A 23091-nucleotide genomic window follows, 5' to 3' on the forward strand; every position below is an offset into this window, starting at 1 on the left:
TAGGATTATTAAGAATGAATTTAATTTTCAAATATTATTTTGGCTTAAATTCTTTTAACTAGCATGATCTATTAATAACATTCTAGTTAATTAAATAATCCAGTTGTAAACAGTTACCATATATACCATAGCATTGCTGTAATTGTTGAAGAATTAGAATACTGGAAAATATACTCAATGATGAAACTACATTTTGTCTAATTTAAACGTGGTGCAGAAGATTCTTGAAGATCTCTTATGCCTTTAGGTTTATTATTATAGGAATTATTATACCTAGAGATGTGTAGAAGTACATAGTTTAATAAAATTGAACTAGAAAAATCTAGGGTAAATAACCTCTTTTTAAATGATTGTTTTAAACTAGGTGACAGTTAAGACATCCTTTTCACAAATACTTGGACAGGTAAGAGAGATTTTCATTGCATGATTATTTATTGTCTTGTGAATAGATATCATAAAGAAAGGATTATAGTCTTTTTCTATAAAATCAGTAATTTAACAAATCACGATTTCTGGCTGCTCCCACTGCTATAGCTACTTGTTTCTTCTTTCTCCTTTTTTCTTCATTCTTCCAATTTAATAAAATCTAAAAACCATTCTTGACCTATAGGCCATGGTTGGCCAACTCTTACTTTAAGGTGATCCTTTCATATTTGATCCATCCTAAAAATAAGAGCTGTTACCTGATTCTCAATATATTTGCCTAAATGAATGTCATATTAAGACCTTCATATTTATCATACTACACTATAATTCATGACACAATAAAATAGGGTTTGTCATGTAAGTGAACATTTTCAAAGAACTTTTTATATTGTGAATGCTCAGTTATAATGTAAAGGCTAAAAATAAATTTTATTCAAGATAAATGTTAAAATTAATTTGCAAATCATGTTACAAAAATAATTCAGCATTAGAACTATAGATATTATTATTCAATATCATTATAATTTTCAGGATTATGTAACCTGGAAATAAATACACTAATATTGATTAGACAGGAAAATTATATAATTTCAAAATTCAGTAAAATTTTATTTAGCTTTTATTTTTTGATTGGTTATATTTTGCTATCCAAGCATAGTAGAATTTTTCCTTTTTTTACTTTAAGTTATAATACTGCAATTGTAAAACTACTCACAAATCAAAATTAAATTAGAAACATTTTATGTGCATTATCTCATTTGTTCCTTATAATCACTTAGAGCTATATTATGATTATTATTAAATTTGTGAACATAATAAAATTCTGAGTAATTATATAAAAAAATTGTGTGCTAAATTATAAAGGGAACATCAAATGTTAGTATAAGTTGGAAAATAGCATGATGGGTAGTTGATATTCTAAAAAGTTAAAAGGCATTAAGAAAAATTTTGCAGGGCTGAGATTGTGGTTCAGTGGTAGAGGGCTTGCCTTGCACATGTGAGGCCCTGGGTTCAATCCTCAGCACCATATAAAAATAAGTAAGTAAAATAAAGGTATTGTGTCCATATACAACTAAAAAATAAATATTTTTTTAAAAAAGAAAAATTTTGCTTGTGATAGAGGAGATGAGTTCATGCTATTATTTTTTTTAGCATGTTCAAAAGTCATGTTATTGTACACAGTGGTTTATGGTGAAGATACTACATGCTCTCTTATCCTTATCATCTCTGTGGCCCATAATCCAAATTAGTGACATGAAAAGTCAAGTTAGCTTGGTATGCTGCAACTAAGCATAATTGTATACCAAAAAAAAGACAGACTAATATTTTTGTTTAGATGTGGAAATCTTTCTAAAGAGCAAGGAAGCACTGGTGTTACAAGATCAGAGGAGGGTTCTTGTTAAAGTGTCAAAGAATGGCAATTGAATCCTAAAATTATTGAAAAATATAGCCTGTTCTTCTTTATTGCTTGTTTAAGATTTCAGTTTGTGGGTGGTAAAAGAACAAATTTAAATTGTCTAATATGTCTTACTCATTTTTTTTAAAACAATGCATATTATTTAAAAACAATGTTGCTGATATAGTCACAGGAAATTGAGCAAAAGGAGTAAAGAGAAACCACTTAAGAGAATCAGGAGTAAAGAGAAACCACTTAAGAGAATATTTAGCCTTTAAATAATTTTTCACAAAATTGTTTCTTTCTAGAAAAAGAGGAAAATGTGTTCATGTTCTTTAATCTAGTTTTAGGAAAAAAGAGGACAAAAAAGTAAATTGAAAGTTACTTTCCTGAGTAAATTTCATAAATTCTAGTAAATCATTTCAATATTTAGATGTTAAGAGAAACTGAAATTTGGAATTTTTTTAGGTGAAATCTTTAAATTTTTTTCAGTGTTGTTATCTAATTCAAAGTTTAAAGAAATATTGTGCTAAATACTAAGCCAAATTAAGCAAGTCTTACAGTTTGATTATAGCCCATGGAGGCCAGTTTATGGTTGTCGATTTAGTCATACCTTATATACACAGCTATATCCAAAGCCCAAGAGAATAAATACTTAATACTTATAACAATGTCCCTTTGTCAGTAAGAGAAATTTTATGTTTAATATATAAATATTAACATATAATACTCTGTGCAAGATCTGTTCCAGAATTCTAAGGACAGTTAAGGATGTTAATGATTAATAATAATAACTAATATTTTCAGTCTCTCAACCATATGCCAACTACTATTCCAGGTGTTTTAAACAGATGCAAAACACTTTGAAACCTTACACCTCTATGAGATAAACGCTGTTTATCTCATTTTACTGATGAAGCCCTGGAGAGAGAAGGCAAAGTAACTTGCTCAATAATACAAAAATAGAGCAAAGCTGGAGACTAAATCCAGAGATCTGACTCATAAGTCTGCTAGGCTGTTTAGCATTAATCTTGGTAACTTAATTATGCTATGTATTTCCTAGTGTACCATTAGCAGGCAGTGAGTTTCATTTAGTAATAGGTAGAAAAATGGCCTTTTCCCTTTTTTTCAACTTTCCTTTCCTGCCACTTGAAGCTTATAAACTATAAATCGTGAGTGTGAGATGTAAGTTTTTAAAAAATTTTTCTAATCTCTTTCAACCTGGAAGTCCATGGAGAAACTTAAGGGAGGGAAACTCTCAATTTCCTGAAATTTTATGCAACATTTTAGGTAATATTGTATTTTCATAGATTTAGTTCATCAAATTACCAAGGGAGTTGATATGTATTCTAAAAAGATTCTATGGATTAAGTCCATGCTGATTTTTCTTTAAAAATTTAATACTGAAAAAGAACAATATTTTGTTTTTATTATGGATATGTTTTCTGCAGGTTAGATCAACTGACTTGAGGCACTGTCACATAATGGTTATGAATTTAGGCTCTGAGTCTAAATTACAGTTTTACTGAATTTCCAAGATACTGAGGGCATTAAGAGTTCATAATTATAACTAATATTATCTTATAGTTACTGTGTAAGTTAATATTTTGAATGCTTTACAAAATGAGCATGTTTAATCTTCATAACCACCTATAAGTACTATTATTTTTTCCTATTTTACTGATAAGCACATAGAGAAGAAGGGGGAAGTAACTTGCCCATGACATTTGCAATTGTGGGAAGTACTTGGGCTCCTCATTCCTAGATTTCTTCACCTATAAAATAGGGAAAAGAACTACTTGAAAGGGTTTTGGGGAGGAAGATATGAGATAATGTATATAAGGTATTTAGTGTCTTGCCGGAACATATTAAATACTCGATAAACATGCTTTGAAGGAAAAATTTTAGCATACGCTATTCAATTATGCCTTTGAAAAAAATCAGATGTTTATACTATGCTATATGTTATTAGCATTTATTTTACTTAGAGTTTTTGATACTTGTTACTGGAAATACCTTTGTAGCTGTGTCAAGAGAAGTATAAACAATAAATTTTTGTGTGTGTTTAAAATTTTTTTATTTTGTGTTAAAGTACATTTATTTCATTAACATGAATATTTAGAAGTTGCCCATTGATTTATCTGTTTTCTAGGTAGTTAGATTTCATGGTGGAGCTCTTCCTGCTTATGTTATATCTAGTATCCTTCTTGCTTATGGAGGACAGTTATACTCTCTTTTCTCAACAGGTAAAAATGTTTATAATTTTTAAAGTTGTTTTTGTTATGAATAAGTATTAGTGGAACAATTGTTAGTTAATTCAATTATGTTGACTTAGGAAACATAATAAGGAAGTTCTTAGAAATAGCCAAATACTAGTAGACACTACTTACTGTTCTTGGAAACTCTAGAATAGTGTATGATTTCATTTTATTGTTTTACTTTTCTTCTACTGACCACCAATCCCAAACTAGTTTGGGGCAACTAGTCTAGAAACCTCCAGTTTCTAGTCCTAAGACCTGCAGTTTACTATATTCTCTTAGCCTATCACTTTGTTATTAGTATAATTTTTTTCCTTTTTATTGGTGCATTATAATTATACATAACAGTGGGATTTATTATAATATGTTCATACATGCACACAATAAAATAGTAGAATTTGATCAATTTCATTCCCCAATACCTCCCCTTTCCATCCCCTCTCTCCCCTGATCCTCTTCTTCTATTCTACTGGTCTGCCTTCTTTTTTTTTTTTTAATTTGATCTGTGTAACAGTATCATTTGTTAATGAAAAAAATAAACTTGAGTCTGAACATTTAACTGTTTTTTAAAATATGTGAATTTGAAGAATAATCTTAATGTAATAGTTTTCAGTATTTATGTATTAAAAAGGAACAAAATAATCATAATACATGTAAAATTCTTAATGCTCTAATATTATGAAATTATTTGTTTAAAAAAATATGAACAGTTTCCAAATAAGGTTCACACATTACCATTTGTCACTAAATTTGATCATTAAGTTTCTTAAGCTAAAAGTTCTGTCCTCCATGTTTTTTTATTTTTGCCTCATAATTTATTAAACACAACCGCTTTTGTGTGTTTATGTCTCTCACAGTTTGAATTTTGCTGATTACACCCCTAGGTGTAGTTGAACATTTTTTCTAACTGCTCTATTTTTTATAAATTGATAATTAAGTTGGGCATGGTGGCACCTCATGTAATCCCAGTGACTCTGGAGGTTGAGGTAGGAGGATCACAAGTTCAAGACTAGCATCAGCAATTTAGTGAGACCCTGTCTCAAAATAAAAAGGCTGGGGTTGTAGTGCAGTAGTAGAGCACCCCTGAATTAAATCTGAAGTACTAAATAAATAAATAGGTAATTAGAGCTGTAGGCTTGATAATATTTAAATTCTATTCCCATGCCTCTACTTGTTGCTGTTCCTGCTACAGGAATATTTCAGTTTTATGTACTTTTTTATAATTAATTTTTTATTGGTTCACTGTAATTAAATGTAATAGGATTCATCTTGATATATTTGTATGTGAACTTAACATAATTTAGTCAACTTTATTCCCCAATACCTCCCTTCTTCCTTCCCTTCTCCCTCCCCTCATCTCCTTCCTCTAATCTTTTGGTCTTCCTTTTATTTTCATAAACCACCTCCCATTTTTTCCTTTTTTTTTCCCCTATCTTCTATGTGTTAGAGAAAACAAATGACCCTCCACTTTTTGAGTCTGGTTTATTTTGCTTAACATAATGCTCTCAAGTGCCATAAATTTTCCTGCAAATGACATAATCTTATTAATCTTATTTTTCTCTATGGCTGAATAAAACTGTACTGTATATATGTACCACATTTCTTTATTCATTTGTTGATGACACCTAAGCTGATTCTATAACTTAACTATTGTGAATTGCACGGCTTTAAAATGTATGTATCACTATAATATTCTGATTTTAATTCTTTTGGATAAATACTGAAGAGTGATGTAGCTGAGTCATATGGTAGTTCCATTCCTAATCTTTTGAGAAACCTCCATATTGATTTCCATAGTGGCTAGTTTACAATCCCACCAACAGTATGTAAGTGTTCCTTTTTCCCAACACCTTCACTGGCATTTATTACTATTTGTTTTATTGATTATTGCCATTCCACTTGGAGTGAGATGAAATCTCAGTGTAATTTTTTTCTTGCTTGCTTGTTTGGTATCAAGGACTAAACTCAGGCACTGAGTCACATCTCCAACCCTTTTTTTGTATTTTATTTAAAGACACAGTCTCACTTAGTTGCTTAGGGCCTTGCTAAGTTGCTGAGTCTGGCTTTTGAACTTGTGATCCTCCTGCCTGAGTCTCCCAAGCTGCTGGGATTACAGACGTGCGCCACTGTGCCTGGCTCAGTATAGTTGATTTGCATTTCCTTATTGCTAAAGATGTTGAACACTTTTTTATATATTTAGTGGCCCTTTGTAGTCCTTTTGACAAGTGTCTGTTCATGTGCCGTTCATTGGGTTGTTGTTTTTTTTTTTTTTTTGGTGGTAAGTTTTTTGAGTTCTTTATATATCCCCAATATTAATCTCAGTTGAAGAGTGGCTGGCAAAGAATTTCCCCCATTTTGGAGACTCTCATTATGCTCTTGTTTCCTTTACTATGAACAAGCTTTTTAATTTGATGAAATCCCATTTATTCTTGTAATTATTTCCTGTGCTTTGGAAGTCCTGTTGTTGCCTGTCCCTATGTTAGAGCATTGATGCTATATTTTTTTCTAGAAGTTGCAGAGTTTTTTTAAATCTAATTCCTAGATTTTTTTCCATTTTGAGTTGACTTTTGTGCAAGTTGAAAAATAGGAATCTAGCTTCATTCTTCTACATATGGATATCCAGTTTTGCCTGTACCATTCTGTCTTTTCTCCAACATATGCTTTTGGCACCTTTGTTCAGTGTTGTATACTTTTGTTAGTAGGCATCTGCCCCCTAATCTCCTCCTGTGTCACCCTAGTTTGTTCCCTTCCCCTTCCTCTCCTCTCTTCTTTCATTCTTCCTCATTTTCCCTTCCTCCTTTCTTATTTTTCCTCGCTTCCTTCTTTGCTTCCTTCCGTCTTTATTTCTGTGGGCCAGTGCATCAGAGCTACTTTTCATCCTACATGTGGCTAAAGAAGACAGAAAATTCATGACCTATATCTCCCAGGTTCTTAAGTTTAGGAATCCTCTAAGTTTTAATACATCCCCAAGAAAATTCCTTATTTGTTTATGCACTTTATACCTTTATGCCTGAAGCTTCTTCCTTCTTGAGGACCTCTTAAGATGTAGAGCCTCATCAAAGGCACATTGTTCTCCATTTTATTTCTAGAGCCTAACATTGTATCAAACATACAGTACACATTTAGTAAGCTAGCCGTATCAGCAATGTCATTTAGGTCCTGGCACACTGAATGGAATTATTGAAATTTTAATGAAGGAACTATTTCAAAGATTTGTGCAGAGTTAAGGGAAACCAACAAGAGATGATAAAGTACAAGCTAGAGACGGAGGAAACCTAAGAGACCTGTAGGAGTGAGTAGTGTTACTAGAGCTGCAACCTTGGGTATAGAAACAAGCAATACTGCCAGCCTATGTCTCAGTAGGGGGAAAGGTAGGGAAATACATTCTCTAACACCATTTTTTCCTGCTCTCTTATCTACTAGAACCTTTCATTCACTAAATTTAACTATCTAGAAGCCTGTGCATGAAAGTAAGCCTCCCAGAGTCAACAGCAAAGTGTGAATGGATCTGGAGAGGCAGATGTAGGATAAATGGATAAAACCATCCTCAGAATATAATAATTAGAACAGTTTCCTGAGAGCCTAATCTTTGTTTTCTTGGGCTTGGACAGTAATAGAAGCAGGAGAAAATAATGGAACCAAAATATGTAAAAATATGTAAAAGTAGTCCATAAATCACCTCCACCATATCCATCTCCCCAAATCCTACAGCTACTTAATGCCTTTCGTTATTTTCATATAACTTCGGGTTTGCATTCCATGCTCATTTATACCTGAGTTAAACTATATTCCAGGAATACCTGTAATCCCAGTAATAAGGGTGGGGAGTGAGGCAGAAGGATCACAAGTTTGAGACCAGCTTCAGAAATAGCAAAGCCTTATCTCAAAAAGGGCTGGGGCTGCAGGTTAGTGGTAGATCACTTCTGGGTTTGATCCTCAGTATCAGAAGGGAAAAGGAGAGTGTGGGGGATATTATTCTAGTGATATGACATCAACCAGACTTGAATGTAAAATCTGTCCTGTTTGGGGGCTGGGGCTGTAGCTCAGTGGCAGAGTGCTTGCTTAGCATGTGTGAGGCACTGGGTTCGATCCTCAGTACCACATAAAAATAAACAAGTAAAATAAAGGCACTGTGTCCATCTACAACTACAAAAAAAAAAAAAAAAATCTGACCTATTTGGTTTTGGTCCCCCTACACCTAATGTAGGGGATCAAACCCAGGGCCTCACACTTGTTAGGCTAGCATTGAGTTACATATCCATCCTGCCCATAAGGTTTTGAAAGTCTGAAGGGGAGGCCTCATACTTCTTAATTTCAGCAGACTAGATACTTGATTCCTAAACATACGAAATTCACAAATAGATTGCCCAGAAACTCCAGAGATATATACTTTTTTTACTTTAGAATATTTAAGTATGGGAATATGTTTTAAACCAATTAAAGTGGTAGTTCTATACCAAGAGTGCATATCCAAATTTACCTCCTGGACTGGGAGTATAGCTCAATGATAGGGCATTTGCCTAGCATGCATGAAACTGGGTTTAATCCACAGCACAAAAAAAAAAAAAAAAAAAAGAAAGAAAAAAGAAAATCACTAGCTAGAACGACAATACCAAATGTTAACAAGGTTATGGAGGAAATTGGAACCCTCATATACTTCTGGGAGGAATATAAAATGGAATAGCTTCTTTGGAAAACAATCTGACAATTCCTCAAATGGTTAACAGAGTTATTTATATGACTCAGCATCTCCATTCCTAGAATAGACCTGAGAGAAATGAAAGCATACATACATATAAACACTTGTACACAAATGTTCATAGAGTATTTATTCCTAGCTAAAACATAGAAATAATTTAAATGAATATTAATAAAAATATCATGTCCATACAGTGTAGTATTATTCATTAATAAAAAAGAAGTGAAGTACTTGCACAACATTGAATATACTAAAAGAATCATTGAATTGTGAAGAGATGAAACTGTGTCTTTGACTTCCTAAATTTATTTCACAAATTACTATTTTCTAAGAACCATTGAATTAAAAATAATTTTTAGTGTTTCTTCTCTGGTGGTAGCAAAGTCCCTTGCTTTTCTGACATAAAACATCTTGCTCTTGACAATGCAAAATATATTTCATACTTAATTGCTGTGAATTCTGTGTTGCAAGTAATTTTTTTTAAATCACCAGGTTATTGCTTAGAATATGCTACCATATTGGATAAAGAAGCCAAACCATATAAAGTTGATCCTTTCGTAATTATGATTAAGTTTCTTTTGGGGTAAGTTTTATTTTATTATCTGTGATAATGATTTTAATTTTATTTTATATAAAAATATGTTTGAGGTGCTGGGGATGTGGCTCAGTGGTAGAGAGCTCACCTAGCATGCATGAAGCACTGGGTTAAATTCTCAGCACCATATAGAAATAAAATAAAGATATTGTGTCCATCTAAAACTAAAAAATAAATATTAAAATAAATAAATAAAGTTATAAAAAGATATATGTTTAAAAAATGTTTGATATATAATGCAGTGTAAATGTTCATACAAATTTGGCAGTTGACTTGTTTCATTGGATGGGATTTTTCTTTTAGGAAAAAGGCTTAATCAACATATTTACATTTATTTCAGTAGTATAGTCATTCCAAAAATAATTATTGAACTTCATCAGTTTTAACTTAGACAGTAAATAAAACATTACTTTTTAAGGTTTGCAAATGAATACATATGGTCTGATATTTGAGTATCCCAGACTGACAAACTGTTATAGAATATTGATAAAATAGTGCCTCTGATCATTTTCTGTTCTTATAGAAACTATAATAAACTATATTTTATAACTCTTAATTGTAGTTGATAGTCCATTCTTAATTTATTTGTATTTTATATTTTTTGTTTAAGAACCGGTACTTAGGGCTGGGGATGTGGCTCAAGCGGTAGCACGCTCGCCTGGCATGCGTGTGGCCTGGGTTCGATCCTCAACACCACGTACAAACAAAAGATGCTGTGTCCGCCGAAAACTAAAAAAAATATATATATTAAAAAAAAAAAAAAGGTACTTCGCCAACTAGTTGTTGGCTTCTTAAAAAAAAAAAGAAAACATGAATAAGAATGCATTGCTTCATAGAGAAATCAAGAGCGAAGTAAAGCTGTGTTGAGAGTCAGTACTCAGATAGTTTCTGATAGGTAGATTTTCTTGGGAGATAAATGACTTTTTTCATTCAGAGACTTCCAATTTATTTTTCAGGATAAATTTATAAATTGAGAATCATGGAACATTAAAGACTCTAGTGAATGGTCAAACACCTCAAATATGAAATCCTGGAATATTAGTTATTGGGAGTGTTTATTCATTGTTTTGCTTTCATTTTGTTTTCTTTTGTCCACAGGTATAAATGGTTTAAGGAATTATGGGACTTATTATTGTTACCAGAATTAGATGCCATTGTTTTAACTAGTCAGAGTATGTGTTTCCCCCTTGTATCCTTGATTCTCTTTCTGTTTGGAACATGTACTGCCTACTGGAGTGGCCTACTGTCTTCTGCATCTGTGAGACTCCTTTCCTCATTATGGCTAACTTTGAAAAGGTAAAATGAATGACTCAAAGCTTTCCTACTTCTTTTAATCAGATTCTGCCGTGACACACAACTAAACCAGGCGGGGTCACTCCAGGTGAACTGGGCTGGCAGGAAATAATCACACAGAGACAGAGAAATACCTTTTTCTTTGGGTTCTGACCCAGCTCCCACAATGGAGGCAAGGCAGGCAAGAAAGAGAAAGAGCACACCTCGAACCCAGTTTTATTGGGGAGAAGCCATTCAAATGAGGCAAGGGGTAGGATTACAAAGGAACAGGTGAGTGTAACTCAAACCCACCGGGTGACGCCTACTCCTGAAGTCAGGCCTCATTATCTGAGTGGAGGTAAAGCCCAAGTTATTGAGGGGTGCAATAATTATTCAGTATCTCTTGCTCAGGACTTAAGGGCATGTATTTCCAGAGGGGCTCCCGACAAGATCCACTAAACTATTTTGTAAGGAAAGATGTATAACTAGCAAAAGCATGAGTTAGTGTTCCAAATTATGCCTTTATCAAAGCTTATTATTTATTGAAAATTAAATGCCACCTTGGATATTGACTTTAGTGCCCAAGAGTTAGTCAAGAACGCTTGACAAATTTCATGGTTGTAAATCCCTCACAAGGGATTGTTTCTCTGCAGTGCTTTTGTATGCTCAATTTGATAATGAAACCTGAGGGCAAGAGACGCCAATCAATATATTTAGCATCCTATTAGATGAAATGTATAAAACCTCCAAGGAGGCTAAAACAATCCAGAGTTGTATTAAGAGCCCAAACACACAGTTAGAATCTGAAGTAAAACACCAATCTAATTTCCATTGCCACTCCTCCGTATCATACATGTTATCTGATTTACTCTCATGGAGGATGGGGGTTATGATGTGGTACTTCTTACTTTGCCTTCTGAGGTGCTTTTGGCAGGGGTGTCTGACAATAACACCAACAAGCATCAGAGTAGTCTCAAGGCATTAAAAAAATGGAAAATTGTTCTTCCTATCAAGATTGGAGATGTATGGCACAGGGTTTATAATTAATTTTTTTGGCAACATTTTTGTCTTCATTAGTATAAGTATTAGCTACGTGTATCTAAATGGGAAAGGAGCTGTCACACTATATTATGGAACTTAAATTAATGTGACCACATGCCTTTATTGATACTGTTTACCACATGACACTTATATACTAATAAGTAGAAGAAGCTGGCAGAGTACTTCAGGTTCATTAGTCCTCTGAAATGCTTGGGACCACAGGTGTTTCAGATTTCACTTTTTTTTTTTTTTTTTTGGAATATTTGCATGTACATAATGAGATATCTTAGGGATGGGAACAAAGTCCAAATACAAAATTCACTTATGTTTCCTATATACCTTATACACATAGCCTGAAGATAGTTTTATACAATATTTTTAATGTGTACCTGCATTTCAACAGTAACCCATCACATGAGATCAGGTGTGGAATTGCCAGTTGTAACATGTTAATGCTAAAACTTTTGAATTTTGGAGCATTTCCAATTTGGGGTTAGGGATGCTCAACCTGTATATTGTTTTCTTCTTATATGTGACTGTATAAATATCTGTTACTCTATTACTTTAAACTTTCTTCTTATTCCAGACCCTCTGAACTTCCTAAAGATATCAAGATGATATCACCAGACTTACCTTTTTTGACAGTTGTTTTGATCATAATTAGTTGGACAACTTGTGGAGCACTTGCCATACTTCTTTCTTATCTTTACTACGTATTTAAGGTATGTCAAATCAGTAGTAAAGCCAGAACGACTGGGCTTTATGTTAGGCAGGTGTAGAATGCCTTGTAGGCTTTGTTAATGAAAATTTTAATTACTATTATAACACTCCTCTGTTATATAATAGATTTAAATAAAGGTTTTCTAAACATCTTGGTTATGTAAATGGTATATAGTTCCTGTATAACTGAGATTACTCATCTGAGTTGAGGTTTTTGCTAAGGAAAAAAAAGACAAAGGAAAACACACATAATCTGTTTTAGGTTGTTGCTTCTTACTCTTGCAAATGATAACTTAAAAAATTTAACAGAAAGGTTTTATTTGTACCTCTCTTTGAACATGGGTGAGAGAAAGCAAAAATTTAGTTGGAAATCAAGTTACTAATCATGCTGAGACAACATAAAATATTAAGAAATGTTACAGAAAAATGAGAATATAATGATAAAAATAATGGATTGATAGTTTTACTGAAGAAGCAAAAAACACTTCCAAGAAGGCTGACAACTTTGCAGGAAAATTCAGGAGGTTTTACAACTGCATACCCTATACATTCATGTGTAGACATTTGACATGGATAACAATTACTTTTTTTTTTTTTTGAACAGATACTTTTTCCTCTGCTTTTAACATTAATATATGCTCATTATAGATTATTTTCAGTTTTACAAAGGAATTTATGTGCACCTGAAAAAATATTTAAACCTACTTCAATTCATAAATACAACATATTTAGTTTTTTAAGTTAGGTATTTTCGACAAGTGACACAAAAGCAAAACTTTCTCAGATACTTAAAGAACTAAAATATATTAAATGTACAGATTTTTCAAGTCCTTGTAAATATTTCATCACTGTATATTACTGATTTGTATTTCTTCTTTATTTGTATTTAACTTCTTATATTGAATATAATCAAATTTTTTATCCATAAGACACATAAAATGTCTATAGCAAGGTATCATTCAAACATAGGTTCACAGGAGGCAAAAGGTGTAGCAACATATCCTGGTCCCTATATACTCTGGAAGTTTGTATTTTTTTTTCAAGTATTTCCTTTTTTTAATCCATGGTAGCAAGTATGTGTTGTTTTATCTTTCCTAAAAGAATGTTTTTAAATGTATAAATGAATTTTTAGTTGTTTAGATTTTTTACATTTCAGATTACAGTGCTTCTCAATTTTAATAGAAACTCCTATACCTTTTTTGCAAAACAAGTAAATTAAAGTTATTTTTTTCCCCTAGATTGTTCATCTGCAAGCCAGCCTCACAACTTTTAAAAATAGCCAGCCCGTGGTACGTTGTATTTTAAAAACTCTACATAGCTTTAATATGAAAGAACATGAGAAAATATAAGTTTATTTTTCAGAAAGGTTAGAATTTGATAGTGTGTGAAAGTATTATGAATTTTTAAGTAACTTTAATAAAACTGAACTTAAAAGATTATTAAAATACATTGAAATTATTCTGAATTTAATTTGACCTTTGTTAGTACCTATGCCATTTTTGTTATTGTTATAAAATATTATCTTTTAAGTTTTATTTTGAGTAATTACCTAGAGGCTATATTCTCAGAAGTGAAAATAGCAAGTCAAAGAATAAAACTTTTATAACTGTAATCATTTAATTAGGTACCATTTAAATAGGTAATTTCAGTTTGGTAATGGAATGGTATACATATTTAACTGGTTAGTAGTTATGATTCTAAATAAAATAAATATCTCTGATTTATTTTTGTGTACTTAATGTCTTGATGTTTTTACTTTATTGCTTTATAGAATCCCAAACACTCTAGAAGAAGTGAAAAAAAATCCAATCACCATAAAGACTCTTCAGTACACCATCTTCGTTTATCTGCCAGTGATGCTGAAGACAGTCTTCGCATGCACAGTACTGTGATTAACTTATTAACATGGATCGTATTACTCAGCATGCCATCTTTAATTTATTGGTTAAAAAATCTTAGGTATGTTTCATTTATGTAATTATTATTTTTGTGGTTTAGACAAAAAATATCTTCAAGTAGAGACTTGCTTATATTCCTGATGGTCCATGAAAATTCCTTAAGAATAAGAAGCTATAAACCTGAAATTTATTTTCAGTACATTCATATTTTCTCCTGTTCTATAAAAATATAAACTTTTGGAATATTACCTCCTTCAAAAATCTGCAAAAAGAGAGCAATTTGTATTTTTACTTATTGGTACATTCTAAATAAAAGGCCATCTCATCCAAATACTAGTCAAGCCCCCTACACACAAAAAAAAATAATATAAAGCTTTCAGAGTATGTAAGTATTGAAAATATTTTTTAAGTTGGTAGAACTAAAAAAGTTCAAAAAATGAAATAAAAGATTACCAGATGTTAATATCTTTTTATCCCTCATTTTAGTCAAGATCCAGATTTGTGTTCACAGATTTGCAGTTGCAATTATTTGAGGAGCACATACTTATGATTCTGAAAGGCCACAGACATCTTACTGTCAATATATACAAGAGATGAGATCCTTGAATTTTAAAAAGATAAGGGACAGCTAATTTATATAAACATTTATTTTATCTGTCATAGAGCAGCTTTAATGTATTTTAAATAATTTGACTTTTAAAAACTATATACTACCTTTAAGACATAAACTGATTATAAAAGGGAAGTCTTTCATTTTGGGTGTTTTTATTTCTTTAGTAGTATCTGACATAATTCTCCATATAAAACCTTGGGTTATAAGGATGATCTAGAGCAAAAAAGTACATATTAAAGATTTCAGGAGCTGTTTAGAGCTCTCTTTTATCCATGTTGCTATTGGAATGTTTTGAAAATTATTGAATTTAATTGATTCTGGTAATTTAAAATGATCAAGCTAAGCCAGATACGGTGGTGTACGCCTATAATCCTAGCAGCATGGGAGGCTGAGACAGGAGGATCTCAAGTTCAAATCCAGCCTCAACAAAGCAAGGTGATAAGCAACTCAGTGAGACCCTTTCTCTAAATAAAAATACAAAATAGGGCTGGGGATATGGCTCATGGTTGAATGCTCCTGAATTCAATCCCGGTACCAAAAAAAAAAAAAAGATCAAGCCAGGTGTGATAGCAAACAACTGTAGTCCCAGCAGCTTGGTATCCTGAAGCAGGAGGATTGCAAGCTCAAAGCCAGCCTCAGCAATTTAGTGAGACTACGTCTCAAAGAATAAATAAATAAAAAGGGCTGGGGTTATAACTCAGTGATAAAGAACCCCTGGGTTCAATCTCTAGTACCTAATTAATTGATTGATTAATTTTTAAAGCAAACAGTTCTGCTTTGTTGACTTATGGGGTTTTTCTTTTCTTTTATTATAGGTATTATTTTAAACTTAATCCTGATCCATGTAAACCTTTGGCATTTATCCTTATTCCAACTATGGCAGTTCTTGGAAATACTTACACAGTTTCAATAAAATCAAGGTATGATACATTAATCTTTCTTTTTCTTACATCTTTTCCTGACCCTTTTCACAGTTTATTTTTATTTCTGAAGCATATTATTTATTTGTAGTTAATTTAATTATTCCTAAAAGTAACAGTATTACGGGTTTTTATGTAAGTATGCTATACTTATTTTAATTATAAGTTTTACTTGTTAGGATGTAATAATATGGGTTATTTTCTTTAAAAAGTTAACCCTTAAAAGATATCTAAGACTTACTTCTAAAAAGTACAGGAAGAGTGGAAGTTCAGATTGGCCATGATTTTTGAAGTTGGCTAACAGGCACTTCATGAAGGTTCATTATGCCATTAGACTTCTTTTGAATATGATTAAATTCTCCATAATAGTATTTGGCTTTTCATTCACTGGTTGTTTGCTCTGGGAGCCTTTTCAGTTGATTCTGGAAGATATATGCAAATATTCTGGAATCAAGCCAACCTGGGGCTCATATATTAGCTCTGCCATTCAATATTTTTATGTCCTTAGCAAGCTTTTTAACCCTTCTTATCTGCACTTTCTCTCTTTTCAGAGTAAAATGGTGATAGTCTTTCCTGGGAGTAGTATTGTTTTTAAAACATTTATGTCTTAACTTACATGGTTCTTTCATTTTGGGAATTAAAGAAGGTTCCTGTTGGGTGCAGTGGCACACACCAGTGACTCAGGAGGCTGAGGCAGGAGAACTGCAAGTTCAAGGCTAGCCTCAGCAACTTTGCGAGACCCTGTCTCAAAATAAAAAATGAATAGGACAAGAGATATATAGCTCACTGGTAAAGTGCCCCGGGGTTTAAGCCCCAGTACAAATCAATAAGTAAAGAAAAATTCCTTCTGAGTTTGCTTGTTCTGTTGTTACCGTAACTAAGATTAAAATAAACATTTCTGTAGCTCTATCTTAGTGAATAGCATTATTTTTGCTAGGATAAATTTTTAGAAGTAGTATTGCGGAATAACAGTCCATCTAATATTTTTCTGTTGTTAAAATTTGAAACACTAAACCAAACTGGCTGTTTTCTGAATAGAAATGTTTTCCCCTTTTCTGGTCAAAATATAGCTCATATTTTTCTTTTTAAAAAATCATGGACAGGGCTGGGATTGTGGCTCAGCAGTAGAGCACTCGCCTACTATGTGCGAGGCCCTGCGTTCAATCCTCAGCACCACATTAAAATAAATAAATAAATAAAGGTACTGTGCCCAACTATAACTAAAAAATAAATATTAAAAAAAAATCATGAACAGGTAAATTTATTACATTAAAAATTATTTCATTTACAATTACTTAGAATACTTACCTTTCCCAAAACTATAAAAGATTGACATACTCTGTTTTAGCTCACATTGCAGTTTACATAACAATGTATATTTCTCTCTTTACAGTAAATTGTTGAAGACTGCCTCACAATTTCCACTTCCTCTGGCTGTTGGTGTGATTGCTTTTGGGTCAGCACACTTATACAGGGTTCCATGCTTTGTCTTCATACCTCTCTTACTCCATGCATTATGCAACTTTATGTAAGACTGGACTTACATGATGATAAAGATGATTTATGCCTTTAGGGCCAGTAATAAGAGTGAACATACAGATCCACCAATATGGGCAGCAAGATCCTTTGGAGAAGACAAGTCTATTTTTACAGTATTGAAAATAGGAAATTAGTTTTGTAATGCTTGAGGAAAACAGATGAAGCATGGTTTTGTTTTGTGGTGTGGCATCTAGGTATTAGTCATTTTGCAAAATTAGTGGAGAAATATGATGGCCCCTGGCTTTGAGGACTCCTGTGCATATCACCTAGTCTACTTCATCAGCCATACCAAGGATCTTTTTCTAGAGACTCAGTAGATGCAACATTGTTTGTAGTCTCACATCAAACATTCTGCTTGTTTCATCAAGCTTTCTTCTGTAGGTTGTTTTATATTTGCTATCTGTTTTCTATTTTCAATATGTAATCTTACATATTGAAAAAGAAGTCCTAAAAATTTGACCAAAAAAAAAAAAATGAAAGAAAGAAAAGACTGACAAAATCCACTCTGTTTGGTTTCTCAGAAGTTAAATTACCACAAAGAGTCTTTGGTTGGTTTTCGGCAGCCAGGGTGAACAGAATAGACCTTTTGTCTTCTTACATCTATGGAAATAAAGCTTTGAATTATAAGGAGACCTGCTTTTTGGTAACCAGAGCAAGACTGATGATGGAAACATGATTCAGACTCAAAACAATGAAATTCTGTTATCATATATTCTTGGTGAATATCAGGGCATCATTTAAGAAATCTGTTGTTAAATTTAAAGAACATTCTCACAGATATTGGGATTGGAGTAGTTTGTTTGGTTTATACCATTTGAATAATTCATTGCATCCATGGTTGCCAAAAGGTTTTCAGGCTATGATAGATTATTGAAATAACAACTCCAGTGGTCAGAAACAACTATAGGTTTGCACCATTTTTTGTCTACTGCGAAAAAAAAATCAACATGATCACAAGTATAGTATCACATTTGATGTGTGAAACTATACTGTAATGGGATAACAGTAAACAGGTATTATCATATTAATAGCATAAATATAAACAATACACCTCAATAAATTGGGATGTTAGCCAATAGATTTAACAGTAGAATCTTGATTTGCCTATGTGACTTCTAGAATTACTGTTTGACAAATAAGAGTAACGTTTCTATTTCATTTCAAATTTTGATTCACTCTTAATAACAAGAGTTTGAAGAAGGTGATGGAGCGTAGTACAAGAAAATAATACTCTTTGCCTTCACATAGAATAAACTCAGGCTGAAGTATACCTGGCTCATAGAGCCCTTCTTTTAGATGTGTGTGCTATAAATACTCCAAACCTCTTAAGTAATGTCCTTAAGTTTGGTGATTCCATGGTCACACATGTAAAATTGTGTCCTTGTTAGTACCCTGGGACGTCCTAGAGAATCAGTTTTATTTCATCTGCCATTGTATCTGGATTCCATTGCAACCTCTAAGCTGTTAATTCTATAGAGGATCCCTTCCACTTTAATAACTGTGGGGCATTAACTCATTTCCCTTCTTAATTCCTCCTCAGGTCCTTGTTTTTAGCATTAGTCAGAGAAGGTCTTACTCTCATCTGAGGGTTGTAAGTTTGCATGATTCCGTTGTTGTCATTTTCAGTTTTATGCTTATTGTTCAATATTCATATTATCACTTACCAACACCATTAAAGTGGAGGCATAGTAAACTTAGAGACATACCAGACTTTTATTTGTTTGAGAGAAATAGCAAAAATAATAAACCACAAAATGCTTGAATGTTCAATACCTGAGAGGAAAGAGATTTTTATTAGATTATACACTTGTCTCTGTGGCAAACCACATATATATGTGGGAGTGTACTTACCAACAAGTTCTAAAGTCTTACTTAAGCCAACAAAATATTTCATTTTAAGGACTACAAAATTAATTAAACATTTTATAAACAGTAGTACTTTAGGTCATTAGCCATTATATTTGTATGTATACAAATATACATACATATACACATTTTTGACAGGGTCTTCATCAAGCACTTTAAATTCAGGTAGCTACCAGAGGTGAGAGGTAGGTTCCATCTGAGGATTAGCAAAATGGATTATTTCTATCATTAGGAAAACTCCTTGGCCTATAAATTACACACTGTGGGAAACATGCTTACAATCTTTATTATCCTACAAAACAGCACAGATCTATTAGCAGAGTTACTGAAAAGGAAATTATTTATTGGCAGCTAGAGATAATCTAGTTCTGCAAATTTCTGTGTTCTCCTAAGGCATTTTTATTTAGAAAATTATCAAGTTTTGAGCAAACATTTTTGCATATAAAATAATTCCTAGACATTGTTGTTGATACTAGATCGGATATAGATTGGACAGGGGAAAACATTGGATACTTTCCATGTTTCTAAAGCCTCCCCTGGAGTTGCTGCTGTTATAATCTAGAACTGATAATATGATAGAAATCATTAACATGGTGTTTGGTAGTGGGGGTAGGTCCCTGGGATCCAGCCCAGGCCCTCTCACTTGCTAAGAACACACTCTACCACTGAGGTATACCATCAGCACCTGTTAAACTTTTTTATTTCTGGATCATTTTCATGCCAGAGTTAAATTAGTTTCTTATTTTCTTCATTTTTGCCAGAATGAAAATATTTAAAGCAGTGGTTTTTAAAAAGCCACTATGCCTTTTTTAACATTGATTTTGAATCCCTTTCATGTAATAATTATTTAATAATACATTGATTAATCTTTTAATATTTTGGTCAGATAAACTCAGATGTGTATGATGGAATTCCTTTTCTTGGATGAACTAACTATACTAATATCCACATGATAATTTAGTAAAGAAAAATAAGGAACTATAGTAGGTAGGCCTACTAAATGTTTGTTACTGCTTATTTTATCACTCGTTTAGACACTACTTGTTATAAAGTAGGTTGTTTTTTTTCATTTTCTAGTTCCTATAGCTTCCTTGACTCTCCAGCCATCTCATTTATAGCATAATGTGTTCATTTAACCTGACTACCTGTTAGCATTTCTTAAAGAAAGTGTTCAAAGGAAATAAAACACACCTTTCAATGTAGCTTTTTAAAGCTCTGGGAAAAATAGGGAAACATAAATAAAAATCTGATTCCTGAATCTCTAGATAAATCACTTGGCCTAATTTCCATCTTACATTGGTTCTAAATTAGTGTAATGTCTTATATTATTATTTAGTTTAGTGCAAAACCTTAGAGTGCTGCATTTGAAGTTTTAGGAACTGGTTACTAAAACCATTTGAGGAAAACCCAAAAAGGTGTTGAGACTTTCTTTGACGAGGTATTTGTTGATTATTTTTCATCATCACATTGTGTTTTCTCAGTGTTATAGGATTTTTTGAATTTGTATACACCATAGGAAACAAAATACCTTGTGAAGTTTATTAAAGGGGAAAATCAATTGGGAGACTGTGCCATTTGCTCACCAGAATAAAAGGGAGCAATAAAAGTTATCTTTCTTTCAGGAAATTAAACCCTGCCAGGAAAACTTTCTTAGCAAATAAATGTAAAGGCAGAAGATACTTTTACAAAATTATGTGGAAGCTGAACTTTTATCCCAGTCTTTTTGAACTAAGAACATTTCAAATTCTGAAGTTTATTTATACACATTACTCATGGATTCTTTCACAATAAGTTTTAGTAAATTGAGAAAATAAGCATTTACTTTTCATAAGGACAATAGGAAAGAAAATTTGAGTCAGTGATCCAAGTGCAAATGTGTGTACTGTGATTGCTCAAGAATTCATATTGTTTTAAATAAATTATATTATGAATAGGGAAAACTGAATTTTATATCTTAGTAACTTAGTTCAAAGAACAGAAAAAACTTTGGAAATAGAATAGACAAACTGTTATTGCATTAATAATATAAATGTGACAATACACCTAAATTGATAACAGGGTTGTTCAAAAGTTAAGTGATATTCTAAGATACATCTTGATTAAATTGTCTTAGGTTAATGCTTTTTAAATCAAGTAAAGTACTTTCTAAAAGTGTTTGGCGTGTTATGCTGCTCAAAATGTAAGATTTTAGATACCAGGAAACCAGTTAATTTCTGAGGATTTTGCATAAGATTCAGATCAATCTGTAAACATTCTGTACATTGTAACTTTCAACATTTATGAAAAACTATCTGTTGGTGTATTTTAATTAGGATAAGTTTGTTCGCATATTCAAATTCTAATCCTAGTTTAGGAAATCTAAAAGTAGCCATTTTTGTAAAGTTCATATGCTATTTTTAATGTTATTTTGACTTTTAGTATTTATATAGTAGTAATGTTATGAGTAAAAAAATTTATAGACAAAGCATAGCTATTAACTGTTCAAAAGCCTAAATGATAGGCATATTTTGTATTTCATGTTGCACTTGTTCTGTTTCATATTGGACTTTTACATCCTTTTTTAGGAAGAAAATACATTTGAATTCTTATTAGCATCAAAGCTCTGTATTGAAAACTGACTGTATTAATCTGGTAAACATACTTTACCACCAAAGCTAAATGAAATTGTAAAATACCTCTGGATATTTGTGCCAATGAAACTTTCTTAACATATTGGGATTAAAGCAAAAATAATCTTTTTCAGTGTTCTTCATTTAGGACTTATAATAAATGTGTATATCATGAAAATTCCATATTCTAATTTTTCTTTGAAAATACTCAATTATGGTATAGTATATTATATTTTGTATGATTTTTTAATGTTTTGATTTTATTTGGTAAAAATCAGGTCACCCAATACTGACCTTTCATCATTGACGTAATCATTTGAAATAATTTTGGTTTTGATTAATTTTGTAATATAAGACATTAATTTTTGTTGTATAGGTATGGGTGTCTTATTTATGTTAATTGAAAGTTTGCAATTTCTTTTGTTTTCTATATGTTTCCACTCATTCCCTTTATATGGTCATATGGGGAAATTATCCACCAGACCCTAGCAAAGTATAATGAAATAAACTTTTTAATATGTGAATCTTAAAGGAAAATATTATAAAACAATCAAAATGTTAATGCTAAAGGTTACATTAATATGGTGGTACTTGTGAGAGAAAAGTGGAAATATGATAGGCTCAGAAACTGCTGTTTATCTACTTGAAATGCTTTAATTTCTCATATAAATTTTAAGGACGTTTCAGACCTTCATAGTGTTTCCCATCATTTAATCACATTTCTCTGCCCAGTAATGTTGATACAGTTTGCATAAGTATTTTTGGAAGTAAAGACATAGCACAGAAAAGCAAATGTTAAAATATTTGGCCTTGATTTAATAACAGTTTATCCAATTATCTAATGGGGACTGTGGGTGATATTAGTTAAAAGACAATGTACAAAATCTGAATTTACTATATACTGTCCTTTGGAATGAGTTTGTCCTCTGTGTTGAACAATTTATCCTAAATAGGAGATATCTGTATTTTAACATAATCATGCTTTCTACATTGTCAAATAGGTATTTGATGTAATACTGATAGAAATAACTTTGTCCTCCTCTGTTGTGGGGGTGGGAAGAAAATCCAATTTTTAGTGTGTATATATATATATTAGGAAATTGTATTATGTATTTACATTTTTGAAAACATAAAAATGACTTAAATATATTATTTTGAAGTGATTGTATTACAGTTTCTTAAACTTAAGACTAACTATAAATGTAGCAACATACCCATGAGAAACCAGACCAAAATTAA

At 31.9% G+C, this 23091-nt stretch overlaps 1 protein-coding gene across 1 annotated transcript in view; it reads left to right on the top strand.

Annotated features, from left to right (window-relative positions):
- Pgap1 (post-GPI attachment to proteins inositol deacylase 1) overlaps positions 1–22064 on the top strand; it is a 75244-nt gene extending 53180 nt beyond the window's left edge. Inside the window, exons 19-27 of the mRNA XM_027924994.2 lie at positions 365–403; positions 3975–4068; positions 9272–9362; positions 10473–10670; positions 12274–12409; positions 13646–13696; positions 14179–14366; positions 15734–15838; positions 17232–22064. Of these exons, the coding sequence (XP_027780795.1) occupies positions 365–403; positions 3975–4068; positions 9272–9362; positions 10473–10670; positions 12274–12409; positions 13646–13696; positions 14179–14366; positions 15734–15838; positions 17232–17370 (1041 nt within the window). The 3' untranslated portion in view covers positions 17371–22064. The remainder of the gene's footprint in view (positions 1–364; positions 404–3974; positions 4069–9271; positions 9363–10472; positions 10671–12273; positions 12410–13645; positions 13697–14178; positions 14367–15733; positions 15839–17231) is intronic.
- The last annotated feature ends 1027 nt before the right edge of the window (positions 22065–23091 follow it).

The sequence above is a fragment of the Marmota flaviventris genome, chromosome 11, assembly GCF_047511675.1.
Source record: "Marmota flaviventris isolate mMarFla1 chromosome 11, mMarFla1.hap1, whole genome shotgun sequence".
Classification (NCBI taxonomy): domain Eukaryota; kingdom Metazoa; phylum Chordata; class Mammalia; order Rodentia; family Sciuridae; genus Marmota; species Marmota flaviventris.